The sequence below is a fragment of the Ctenopharyngodon idella genome, chromosome 22 (genome assembly GCF_019924925.1).
Source record: "Ctenopharyngodon idella isolate HZGC_01 chromosome 22, HZGC01, whole genome shotgun sequence".
Classification (NCBI taxonomy): domain Eukaryota; kingdom Metazoa; phylum Chordata; class Actinopteri; order Cypriniformes; family Xenocyprididae; genus Ctenopharyngodon; species Ctenopharyngodon idella.
The window spans coordinates 29,271,089-29,285,445 of NC_067241.1; the positions used below are offsets into that span (position 1 = coordinate 29,271,089).

General features: G+C 37.1%; 1 protein-coding gene across 1 annotated transcript; it reads left to right on the plus strand.

Annotated features, from left to right (window-relative positions):
* The first annotated feature begins 512 nt into the window (after nucleotides 1–512).
* smim29 (small integral membrane protein 29) lies at nucleotides 513–11,065 on the plus strand. The gene is made up of 5 exons (XM_051880588.1): nucleotides 513–705; nucleotides 1,737–1,930; nucleotides 2,249–2,274; nucleotides 3,189–3,294; nucleotides 9,797–11,065. Exons 2-5 carry the CDS (start codon nucleotides 1,823–1,825, stop codon nucleotides 9,863–9,865), a joined length of 309 nt encoding a protein of 102 aa, XP_051736548.1. The 5' UTR covers nucleotides 513–705; nucleotides 1,737–1,822; the 3' UTR covers nucleotides 9,866–11,065.
* The last annotated feature ends 3,292 nt before the right edge of the window (nucleotides 11,066–14,357 follow it).

The window sequence follows — 14,357 nt, forward strand, 5'->3', positions numbered from 1 at the left end:
TCACTGAAGCCTTCCTCTGTGAAATCTCTAGACTACAAATAAAGAGCCAGGGGGCGGCCCGCGCTTTTTAGCCAATCAGAGAACGCACTCTGCCTGTCAATCACTTTGGACTTTTGGAATTGCTGACATCGGATTGTCTGGCAAGTCTTTGGAAGGCGTGGTTTTTAAGCTATTTTATTTAAAGATATGTGTTTTGAAATGTCTGATTACGTTGAGGTTTAATAATAAAATATTGTTGTAAATATATTATGAAAATATAATAATAATCTAATAAGTTTACTGCAAAATCCCATACACAAATGCAAATATTCATTATTGCTCCAAACCCTTAAATCTGTAAATAAAATAATTACAAAAGAATATCAAATATAGAATAGCAATTATATAAATAATGTATAACATTGATTTTACCTGTATTAACCTTGATGATATGATATGATATGATATGATATGATATGATATGATGCAGTAGTACAATTTCAAGCAATGGCGACATCTGCTGATCAATATCGTTCATTGACATCGACATAACTCCTCCCTCCAGCACCACCATCATCGTTTCCTTTTCACTGCAGGACTTGCTTTCCGTAAACACTGACAGTGGGGGTTTTATGTCAGACAAACTCATGACTTGTGTTATAATAACTGGATTTGGAGTCGTCTTATAGTTAAGAGACATTCATTCTGCTCTTCTGACTAAATCAGGTGGGTTTACTTTAATGCCTCGATGGTGAAGTTTGACTGGTCATGATGTTTTCACGTGAGTCAGCAGACACCAGTGTTATTACCTCTCATAATTATCATGACATTGATGCTATCAATGCTGGTCACCATAATAATGCAATTAACGTAATGTAAACAACTGAGAGCAGATAATGTAAAAAAACAAAACAAAAACAAAAAAAAACTGCGTTGTCATATGCGACATAAACGCTTTGTCATTTTAAAATTTGTATTAAAGCAGTCCTCTGTTGGACGTTTTGTATTAAATCCAAATGTTACATTTCCCTAATAGAGAGAAGTTGTGCGTTTTGCATCTTGTATGATATTAAAAGTCTGTTGACAGTCAGTCCCTCTGCATTGTGCCATGCCAACTGCTTTATTTTGCATATACAGAGCTTTAGAAAGGGTGTTTGGACAATTCGTCCCTCACACATGCTACTTACGAAGGTACTATATTCTTATACCATATTTACACGATACGTTAAAGAATACCTCAAAAACATAGCAAAATAACAATACAAAATTTTAAAAAACTACATTATGGTAGTATTTGTGCTGCCCTAAAAAATGCTGATTTAAATACAAAATAAAAAAGTCAATGTATTTCTGTTTTACAGTAATGAGAAAAAATGAAGATGCAACAAAAATCTTCAAGGAAATTAGAAGGAAATCTATAAAACATTCAGACATACTATGGCAATAAAGAAATTGTCATTGGCATAATGTGGGGAAATGTTTCTAAAGCAGGCTACGTTATCTTAAATTGCTAAATAAACTTTTTTCCTTGTTGGAGTGAACATGTTTTTGCTAGAAAATGGCAGTAAAAATGTGTTGTCCAGTGGAATGTATAGGCCCAATTAAAGAAACATTTTTACAGATCCAAGAAAAAGGAAATATGACTGATCTAGTTGATAACGTGTCTGAAATAAAATGATCCACACCCTCTAGCTCTTTTCCAGCATTCCTCCCTGTGTCCTTATCCATAAATAACTGTATTCTCTTGGATTTCCCAGTCATTACTGGGGCAGAGAGACCATGTGGGAGTCACATGCACGCAGAAGATGAGCAGTAAACAGATGACAGGAGCTCAGGCCACACTATGAACAGCACCACACAGCCCCCTCACACTATCAACGGAGATGTGGCCGTCAGCTACGTGCTGGTCCCCTTCTTCCTCATCACTGTGATTGGGATCGTCACAGCAGTGGTAGGTGGCATATAAACCTAAATCAGCACTGTTTTACTAGGTAGCATGCATTGCCTCTTCAGGGTGTTTCTAACAGTGTCTGACTGTGTGCTAGTGTGGGGGAAGAATGTGAAGTCGCATGATGGAGTAATTTGATTGAGCAGTACATCCAGAAAGACAAAAGGCCTTTATTCTATTATGAATGCATGCACAGATGTTTGTCAGTTGCATCTCTCCTTGTTTCCACGGCTGAAGTGGCCATGCAGACATTTTTAGATGGCAGAATGCGTTCCAGGTATTGTTACTAGGAAAATGCTAACGCATCTTTTTGTTTTATAGGTGATGTACATAAGGAGGAAACAGAGGTAAATAAATGCACAGCACTCTTTGAAAGACATTAAAAGAATACACTACCTTTCAAAAAGTTTCATCATTACTCCAGTGTTCAGTGTCACATGATCCTTCAGAAATCATTCTAATATGATGATTTTCTGCTCAGATATTATCACTTATTATTGGTGCTCAAATATTATTAATGGTTCTTATTATTATCAATGTTGAAAAAGTTTTTTTTTTCTGTTTAATATGTTTTTGACGAAACAGTGATACATTTTTTAATGCATTTATTTTAAATAAAATCTTTTTTAACAGTATAAATATATTATATAATATATTATTTTAACATTATTAATATATTTACCATATTTTAGTCACTTTTGATCAATTTAATGCCTCCTTGCTGATTTAAAAAAAAAATGTTACTTACCCCCACACTTTTGAATGATAGAGTATCACAGTTTCCACAAAAAAAAAATGTTTAAGCAGCACTATTTGAACTGTTTTCAACCTTGATCATATAAGAATGATTTCTGAAGGATCATATGACACTGAAGACTGGAGTAATAATGCTCAAAATTTAGCTTTGTTCACTCAGCTTTTGATTCATTTTAAGTTTTGTAATAATATTTCACAACATTACTGTTTTTTTTTGTTTTTTATCAAATAAATGCAGCCTTGGTGAGCATGTATTTTTTTTTTTTCTTTCTTTTTTTTTCAAAAACATAAAAAAATCGTAATTATTCCAAACTTTTGAAAATGAGTAAACCCATACTTACTCAAAAATGAGTAAACCCATATGGTTTTCTTCTGTGAGACACAACAGTAGATAGTAGACAGAATGTCTGAGCCTCTGTTTTCAATACAAGATGGATGATGAAGGAAATAATACTGGGTTAGAATGACTTTTTCTTTGCTGCTTGTGTGTCTGATACACGTTTAGGATTGATAGACTGCGGCATCAGCTGCTTCCAGTCTACACTTATGACCCAACTGAAGAGCTGAACGAGGCAGAACAGGAAATTCTTTGGAAAGAGGAAGACACAAAGGTAATCCATCCTGTTATGAAAAAGAAAACACTGGTGTGAACATATTCAGAAAATGTGAACATATACACTACCGATATTAATACTTTTATTCAGCAAGGACACAAAAACTTATCAAAAGTAACAGTAAAGACATTTATAATGTTATAAAATATTTCTATTTAAAACAAATGCTGTTCTTTTGAACTTTCTATTCATCAAAGAATCATGAAAAAGAACATATCACGTTTCCACAAAAATATGAAGCAGCACAACTGTTTTCAACATTGATAACAATCAGAAATGTTTCTTGATCAACAAATCAGCATATTAGAATGATTTCTGAAGGATCATGTGACACTGGCCACATACACATTGCAGCTAAATCCAGCTGTCAGTTCACCTTTTAGTGCTTAATCTTGTTCTGTACACACATGGTTCAGTCATTTACGGGGGAGACAACCGCATTCTACAACCGAATTAACTCAACAAAACGAAAAATGCAGCATTTACAAAAATTCTACACAGTGTGTACGGAACCGAACTGACCAACTAGTTGTTAATGACGTAGGCTATTTTAACATGCATCAGAAATGTTTTTCTGTTCATGTGCAGTGCAAGAAATCACAGGGAAAGCGTTACGAGCCTTGACTCGTTCATGTTGCCAGATCTTGTTAAAAAAAAACGGCGAATAAGAACAAACCCAAAATAAACTGAAATGCATCCAAATGCTGTATGCTGAAAATAAGAGCAAAATATCACGACCCGTACCTGCTCACATTAATCACACTGTGAACTTGGATCGCTTTGTGAGCCAAGCTTAAACAACAAGCCCAAAAACACTTAATAAGTGGACATGGCAACAGTCTGTGAATCAGCTTTTCCAAGCATAAGCAAAACATGATGCCTCTGTCGGCTGTGCTTTAGTTAAAATTGCTGAAGATGACTCTTTTGTCGCTGTAATATTTCTTTGTTCACAACAGCGGATACCAAACATGCGAGACACCAGAATGTTGCTATGGTTACCACGGTGTCAATCATCGCAGGTTCGAGAGTGAGTCGTGTTCCGTACACACTTACGGCCCCGATATACTCACGGCGAAGTTCTTTTTCATTCTTTTTTTAGGGGTAAAACGAAGTTCGAATAAGTTTTTCGCATTCCGTGGAGAGAGAGAATGATTGAGTACAGAAAGGCCTTAAAAATGCTAGATCTACTTGTTTTTCAAATCTCTTAGAAGAAAACAAACACAACCCTAGGTATTTATTTGATACAGTGGCTAAATTAACGAGAAATAGAGCTTCAACTTCTGATGTTTCCAAAGAGCACAGCAGTAATGACTCTATGAACTTCTTTACGTGCAAGATTGACAATATTAGAGAGAAAATTATAACCATGCAACCGTCTACTACAGTATCGCGTCAGTGCATTGTAGTATCCCTGAAGAAAAATTCCATTCATTCATTGCTTTAGGACAGGAAGAATTGTCTAAACTTGTTAAATCATCAAAATCAACAACATGTATATTAGACCCTATACCAACTAAGCTATTAAAAGAGATGCTTCCAGAGGTCATAGATCATCTTCTTAATATTGTTAATTGATCTTTATCACTAGGATATGTACCGAAAACTTTTAAGCTGGCTATTATTAAACCTCTTATTAAAAAAACACAACTTGATCCTAGAGAATTAATCAATTACAGGCCGATCTCGAATCTACTTTTTCTGTCAAAAATACTAGAAAAGGCAGTATCATCACAACTACGTTCCTTCTTGGAAAGAAATGGTATCTGTGAGGATTTCCAGTCAGGATTTAGACCATACCATAGTACTGAGACAGCTCTCATTAGAGTTACAAATGATTTGCTCTTATCATCCGATCGTAGTTGTATCTCTCTGTTAGTGTTACTAGATCTCAGTGCTGCTTTTGACACTATCGACCACAATATTCTTTTGAATAAACTTTAAAATATGTTGGCATTAGTGTAATTGTATTGGCATGGTTTAAATTTTAATTATCTGACCATTATCAGTTTGTAGTAGTAAACAAAGAGATGTCATATCGATCACAAGTTTAATATGGAGTACCGCAAGGCTCAGTACTAGGACCTTTGCTTTTCACTCTGTACATGCTACCCTTGGGAGATATCATTAGGAAGCATGGCGTTAGTTTTCACTGTTGCGCTGATGATACTCAGCTCTATATTTCTTCGAGCCCTGACGAAACTTACCAATTCACAAAATTAACGGAATGCATAGCTGACATAAAAAATTGGATGACCAGTAATTTCTTACTACTAAATTAAAAAAAAACAGAGATTCTAATTTTTGGACCAAAAACTTCTTCACGTAATAACCTAGAATACTGTCCAACACTTGATGGCTGCTCTGTTAAGTCTTCGTCATCAGTTATGAACCTGGGTGTGTTCTTTGATCCCAATCTTTCATTTGAAAGCCATGTTTCTAGCATCTGTAAAACCGCATTCTTCCATCTTAGAAAATATATAAAAACTATGACATATGCTCTCAATGACAAATGCGTAACAGTTAGTTCATGCATTCATGACCTCAAGGCTAGATTACTGTAATGCTCTACTGGGTGGTTGTTCTGCTCGCCTGTTAAACAAACTACAGCTGGTCCAAAACGCAGCAGCTAGAGTTCACTAGAACCAGGAAGTTTGACCATATTAGCCCGGTTCTGTCAACACTGCATTGGCTCCCTATTAAACATCGTATAGATTTTAAAATCTTGCTACTTACCTACAAAGCACTAAATGGTTTAGCTCCCCAGCACCTGAGCGAGCTCTTGATGCATTATAGTCCTTCACGTCTATTGCGATCTCAGAATTCTGGACAGTTGATAATACCTAGAATATCAAAATCAACTGCAGGTGGTAGATCCTTTTCCTAGTATTTAGCACCTAAACTTTGGAACAGTCTTCCTATCACTGTTCGGGAAGCAGACACACTCTGTCAGTTTAAATCTAGACCAAAAACACATCTGTTTAAACTTGCATACACATAAACCATTATCTACTTCTATAATTCAAATCATGTAAATTGTTAGGCTGCATAGATCAGCCGGAACCGTTTAATACCATTAAAGGTATTCATTTTTCAGTAGGAAAGGTGTCATTTAAGCGGCCCCTAAAGTAATAATTAACAATTTTTACAATGGAAGTGATTCAATCAAAAACCAGCTTTAGCTCGATAATAATTTTCCTATTGTCACTGTGAAGCTGCTTTGAAACAATATGTATTGTGAAAAGCGCTATATAAATAAATGAAGAAGAAGATGAACAGTAAGACATATTTGGAATTCAGTTAAAAATGTTTTAAATAAATGTATCTGATATCTGGTCATCTGGCCTAAATCTTAACACCCCTGTTCAGATTCTCCTCTTAATTCAAGTTTTATCACCTTTGTTACATAACAGATAGCTTCAGTAAAGTTTCTGAATCCATGAAACAGTAAGAGTGATTAATATTACATTTAATTCAGTATTTATTTAGTTACTTTTAGAAATGTAGGAAGTCTTTTGCACCTGCATTGCAAATGACAATGCAGTATTTTACAGCAAGTTGTTTAACAACAGAAAACCAATGGTAAACTAAACCAAGCTTACATCATTTCAATTAAATATTTATGTGCTGTGTTTAAGTGTCTGAGGGAAACTGTAAAACATTTTCAACATTAAACATTCTACCTAGTGTGATGGTTTTTTACAATTTTCATGTAAAAAAAAAAAAAAAAAAAAAAATATATATATATATATATTATATACATATAATATATATATACATTGCAGCATCACCTCTTTTTTCGCAGGCTGCGTTTAACTCCACTTTTAGATATACACTCGCCAACTTTCAACTTCGTCAAGTGAGCAAGGGAAGTTTATTTGGACAGACCCTCAACCCCTTTATTTTGACAGAGGGAGCAAGTCCACTGAATATGTACACTTCAGGCAGATCCATAGACCACAATGCAACGTGATTGTGATGTCACAGCAGATCGCACTTAATTTACCCCCATCCAACACAACTCTAGTGTAGGGTTGTCAAAAGTACCGACTTGGTACCTTGGTACTTAGTAACTGAAATGTTAAAAATGTGACGATACCAGCATTTCCTACTACCAAGTGCTTACACAGATACACATAGGAGCGTTTGAAAGCAGGCACTAATATATTTGATCCCTAATACAGTGCTCAGTGTAAATGAGTACACCCCCTCTGAAAAGTAACATTTTAAACAATATCTCAATGAACACAAAAACAATTTCCAAAATGTTGACAAGACTAAGTTTTATATAACATCTGTTTAACTTATAACATGAAAGTAAGGTTAATAATATAATTTAGAGAACAAAATTTTCAGTTTTACTCAAATTAGGGTGATGCAAAAATGAGTACACCCCACTGAAAGCAAAGCTAAATTCTAGACTACAGATGTCTAATTTAACAAGAATTCAACCACAGGTGAGTCTAATTATTCATTACACAGGTGTCCAGCAGACAGTTGACTGTAAAAAGGGTGTTAAAACCCCTTCCCATTTCATGCTGTCAGCAATGGCACCACATGGAAGAGAAATGTCACAAGACCTGAGAAAGAAAATAATTTCTTTACACCAAAAAGGTGAAGGCTACAAGAAAATCAGCAAAGCTTTACTTATCAGTCAGAATACTGTAGCAAAAGTGGTACAAAAATTTAAAAAAGATGGAACTGCAACCATCTCACAGAGACGTCCAGGTCATCCACGGAAGTTAACACCTCGACAGGATCGTCTTCTGATGAGAAGGGTTGAAGAAAATTGGCATGCAAGTTCACTGCAGTTATCTAAAGAAGTAGAAAGCCAAACTGGGGTGACTATTTCCCGTGACACAATACAGCGTACACTGCAGAGGAATGGCATGCATGGGTGCCGTCCACGAAAGAAGCCTTTCCTAAAGCCCAGGCACAAAAAAGCCCACCTAGAGTTTGCCAGGGCCCATGCTGACAAAGATGAAGACTACTGGGATTCTATACTCTGGAGTGATGAGACCAAGATAAATGTTTTTGGAACTGATGGCTTCAAAACTGTATGGTGTCGCAAAGGTGAGGAATACAAAGAAAAATGCATACTGCCTACAGTGAAACGTGGTGGCAGTGTCCTTATGTGGGGCTGCATGAGTGCTGCTGGTGTCGGGGAGCTGCATTTCATTGAAGGCATCATGAATTCACAGATGTACTGCTCTATACTGAAAGAGAAGATGCTACCATCACTCCGTGCCCTTGGTCGTCGTGCACTTTTACAACATGACAATGATCCTAAACACACATCTAAGGCCACTGTTGGATTTCTGAAGAAGAACAGGGTGAAAGTGATTCAGTGGCTCCTGATCTGAACCCATTCGAACACCTATGGGGAGCATCACTTTCCATCCAGCATCCAGTTTCTAAAAGAGGTGAAAAAAGATAGATGTTGCAAAATGTCGCCAACTTGTTCATTCCATGCCTAGAAGACTTGGTGCTGTCATTAAAAATCATGGAGGCCATACAAAGTACTAGATGTAGTAGTTTTTGTTGTGGGGTGTACTCATTTTTGCACCACCCTAATTTGAGTAAAACTGAAAAATGTGTAATCTAAGTTATATTATTAACCTTACTTTCATGTTATAAGTCAAACAGATGTTACATTAAACTTAGTCTTGTCAACATTTTGGAAATTGTTTTTGTGTTAATTGAGATATTGTTTAAAATGTTACTTTTCAAAGGGGGTGTACTCATTTACGCTGAGCACTGTGTATCCGCTGATAGACGGATCCACTGATAGAAAGCCTGCTTTCAAACACTCCTGTGTGTATCTGTGTAAGCGCTCGGTGAAGAGCGTCACAGATGTCTATTTACAACGTTTTTGAAGCATTGATCATTGTAGCCAATCACAGACATATCTGTTGAGCATGTGAACACAATAGCCAATCAGAGATGTTTAAGAATCCGTTCAACAGCACTCAAAATGCTAGGTGGAAATGCTGGTATCATCACATTTTTAAAAATTCAGTACCGACTTGGTACCAAAGAATATAGAATATTGTGTAAAACAAATTCATAAGGAAAAAAACTATAAATAATAAACCAGCTCCATATAGGATTCTGAGTGATCAAAGGCTTAGGGCATTAGTAGTGGGCACTTGTGCAACGTAAGAAATGAAAACTGTGTCTTCTCGACATCAACAACATGAACTAAACTCTTCCAGTCTCAGCTACAACTACAGTGTTTGTGGGCAGGGCAAAGTATACGTTTTCTGGCAGCCAATGAAGACCATACGTAGGTGGGCTTGTGTAAATCTGTTACAAACCTACGTAGGTTCGAGCAGGAAGTGAGACTGGAATTACTGATGACTCTTTGCAGGCAGTTCAGAATCACTTCTTTCTTTTGGTTTCATGCTGTATTGACTCAGTGTAATAAACCCTTCAATCTCAGTTAATGTAATTAATTAGCCACGTTAAAATATGAGATGCTCTTCTTTTTTTGTATTTACAGGTGGTCCAGGGTTGGATGAGGACCTATCAACAGCGCAGACCCTTGCTTTCAAGGGATCCTGATGCATGAAAATAAAGGTTTGCCAAAAAAAACCTACTTTACATTTTGGTGATTCTTCACACAATCGCTGAACCTGGTCAATAGTCACTTCATATGTTGCCTCATTGTCCTGTATTGCAGATTCACAAGATGGACAATTTTGAGCAATAAGCTACTGATTTTTCCATGGCAGTTTGAAGCGATGAGCTTAGAAGAGCTTTAGTGAAATGAGAAATGACTCAAGTGTTGGGATCATACTTGTTCACCTCAGGTCTCCTCTTGTAAATATATTCCATTTAAAGTGCAGCTTTGCTGTTTGAATAGTAAGACTCAAGAAGGAGGTTAATTTGCCACTGTACAATTTATTTATTTATTTTAGTTGTATGTATTTTACTGATGTTCTGTGCTATTAAATCCTTGTGAGAGCTGTTCATTTTACTGAGTATGCATGAAATGTGATTGCTCACTGTGAGTAAACCAAGACCAAACAAGGTCATCGTGCTAAACCATCACAGCACTCAAGAAACTGTTTTTTATTCTCCAAGAAAACTAGTTCGTCAAGAGAATCACCTTGTTCAAAGCATGTTGCCGTCATTTGTTTCATTATGCTGGACGCAATCATGCTCAGGTCAATTCATGAAAACTCTGCGTTAGATTTGAACTAACCAGAATGTGGAAGTGCTAAATTAAGTAGTTAAAGACAGACCCCGAAATAAACATTGTCATCATTTACTCACCTTCATGTTGTTCTAAATCTGTATCTACTTCTTTCTACTGTGGACTACAAGAGAAGATATTTTGAAGAATGTTGGAGTCCAAACAACATTGGACCCCAATGAATTTCATTGTATGGACAAAAAAAAAAAAAAAAAAAATTATTAATGGAACTTTTTTTTTTCTTCTTTTTTTTTTCAAAATGCCTTTAGTTTGTCATAATTCTGAGAAAGGAAATTAAGTATAAGCATTTTTGCAAACACAAAGGAGTAATTGCTATTGCTGGTCAGAAGCAGAAGCAAAAGATTCACATGAGAACATTTTATTGGACAACAAATGTGGATATACCCCTGAGTGCAAGATGAGTCATCAATATTTTTGGCCTGTTTTGCTGGAAAAATGTACACATATTGCATAACTTAGCAAAAATATATTTGCTACTTGTTTATTTTGTCAACTTCTGGAAATACACTTGTATAGAGATGACCTCAAAGCTTAAAGACATGTTATCACAAATCTTTGTCTCTGTGTGCAGTCATAAAAACTGATTGTTAAATGTGAGTTTTTGTGCAATGTGAAGGGTGCAAGAAGGTTGCGAATGATTCTGGGTGTGTGTTATTTATTTATTTATTTAGTTAGTTAGTTTTTTGAAGTTCCACTGAAATTAACTGATGTTATCAAGGAGTTTACAGTCTCGTGCTTGGTTGATAAATATCATTTGGTTCTATCAAATAGTTCTTCAATTAATCAATTGTTCTTATATTGTGAGACAATTGGTCATTGTCAGCATAATGTAAACCCTGGTTATCTGGTGTTCTTCATGAACACCAGACCAAACTCAGGGCAGCAGAGAGAAAATGGTGCAAATCAAAAATACCCACCTGACCTAATTATGTATCAGTATCTGCGCTCATCCTTTTCTGTTGAAGTCCATGCAGTAAAATCTTCATTTTTCCACAACAATCAACAGCACTTCAACTCACGCAAACTTTTCAAAACATTTAAGTCTCTTCTCTGTCCTCTACCACCTCTTTAATTTCTGATGATTTTGCTAATTTCTTCACTGACAAAACTACAACCATCAGCAGTCAGTTTTTAGCTCCACACACACAAGGCTCAGATGAACCACAGCCAGAAATCTCCCTTCTCTCCCCTCACTGAGCCAGAGGTATTTAAACTTCTCCTCTCCAGTCATCCTACTACCTGCCCTCTAGATCCCATCCCTTCACACGTTCTACCAGCCATGTCTCCTACACTTTTACCAACACTCGCACACGTCAACAACACATATCTCCGCACTGGCATTTTCCCTACAGCACTCGGGCAGGCTCAGGTAACCCCACTGCTTAAAAAAACCCACATTAAATACATCACTTGTAGATAGTTACAGACCTGTCTAGTGAAAACACTTGAATGTGTTGTTTTCAACCATGTATCATCTTTCCTTTCACAGAATAAGCAGTTGGACGTTAACCAACCTGGTTTCAAGAATAGTCATTTAAACGATACTGCATTACTGTCTGGCATTGAAGACCTGTGGATTGCGAAAGCTGATTCCAAATCATCAGTTCTCATTCTCCTGGAATTGTCTGCTGCCTTCGACACTAAATGATCACTGGGAATCATAGAAACTCCATTTCACTGGTTTGAATCTTATCTCACAGGTAGGTATTTCAGGGCTGCCTGGTGGCACAAATCCAGCACCTAGTGGCACATGAAAGGAGGATTGTTTTAAAACCGAGTTGGTTGACTGTATGGCAAGCCGAGTTGAAGTTGAGGAAAAGTTTGCAGGAATAGGTGTGAAGTGACTTCTGGTTTGTCCAGGTTTACCACATTTTTACAGACCTGCTTGGCAAACTGCAGGCTGTTCATATCACGCAGCGAAACAATCCAATGTTTTCACAATATCAGATGTGAGTGTGACAGCTCCTTTAATTTGTCATGCGCCCCATGAATTAACACATGCAACCATTCCATCTTTGAATATGATTCCCACTGCTTATAGGTCTTCAGTCCTGCTCCGATAGGGGCCCACTGTTCTGCAAAGTTTATTTCCGACCTGCTTCAGCACAACTACCTGTGATTTTCAAGCGATCCTGAAGAGCTTGATGAGCTGGTTCAGATGTGTATGATTAAGGTTGGAGCTGAACTCTGCAGGACAGTGGGTCTCCAGGAGCAGGGCTGATGACCTAAGGCTTATAATCAAAGAAGTTCAATCCAACTGGAATATTAATCATTCTAGAGACTGCACTTCTAAAGAGTAGTTTCTAGTTAATTAAACATCTTGGGGTTCCCTAATATTTCCAGGTTTTTCGTGACCATTGGAACAGTTTTAATTTAAAGCTGATGTACTTGCACATTCAGTTTGTACTATTAAAACTAATACTGTTACTATGTCTGCTTTAATTCTTTAATCTAAAGGGTTGTGTGCACTGACAGCAACGTCCAGCATGAAAGCATGTTTCACTTTCAAATAGAGTTGGCCAGGTTTTGAAGCAAAATAATTTAACTTTATTCAAATGAACAGTGACAAAGCTGCAATTATCAGTGGGAGATGGCAATTTAAAATTGCAAAATGCTGTCGAGTGTAAACATGTAGCAGCAAACAACAGTACTTTTTTACAACAGTAACATTTTACATAATTTTCTTCATTCATGCTACAAGGCACAATTGTTCATAAAAAAAGGAGGTAACATGTTTAATATGCATATGGACCCTTAATCATGTTCAGATATACATTGTGAACCAGCAAATATTATTTTGCATTTTCATATGGTGTAACAGCAATGTAGCAACTCATAATGTAATAACTGCACATAATGTAAAAACTACACATTATTTTTGTAATAAAATGTCCATAATGTGATAATTTTCTCAAAACTTCATAAAATCTTGAGCTCATGATGTAATACTTTTTACATTATGAGAAATGTATTAAATTATAAACTCACCAAAAACATTGTCATAATTGTAACAGCTTTTAAAGAAAATTAAGTCCTTTTAACAAAACAGACTGAACCATTTTGTAATTATAGAGGTCTCGCACATCCTCCTGGTCCCCACTTTTGCTGCCAAAACAGCCTTGACCCATTGAGGCATGGACTCCACTAGACCCCTGAAGGTGTGCTGTGGTATGTGGCACCAAGATGTTAGCAGCAGATCTTTTAAGTCCTGTAAGTTGCCAGGCGGGCCTCCATGGATCGAACTTGATTGTTCAGCACATCCCACAGATGCTCGATTGGATTGAGATCTGGGGAATTTGGAGGCAAAGGCAACACCTCAAACCATTCCTGAACCATGTTTGCTTTGTGGCAGGGCACATTATCCTGCTGAAAGAGGCCACAGCCACCAGGGAATAGCGTTTCCATAAAAAGGTGTACATGGTCTGCAACAATGCTTAGGTAGGTGGTACGTGTCAAAGTAACATCCACATGGATGGCAGGACCCAAGGTTTCCCAGCAGAACATTGCCCAAAGCATCACACTGCCTCCACAGGCTTGGCTTCTTCGCATAGTGCATCCTGGTGCCATGTGTTCCCCAGGTAAGCAACACACACGCACCCGTCCATCCACGTGATGTAAAAGAAAACATGATTCATCAGACCAGACCACCTTATTGCTCCGTGGTCCAATTGATTCTCACGGTGCCCACTGTTGGCACTTTCGGCAGTGGACAGGGTCAGCATGGGCACCCTGACTAGCCTGCGGCTATGCAGCCCCATTCGCAACAAACTGCGATGCACTGTGTATTCTGACACCTTTCTATCAGAACCAGCATTAACTTCTTGAGCAATTTGAGCTACAGTAG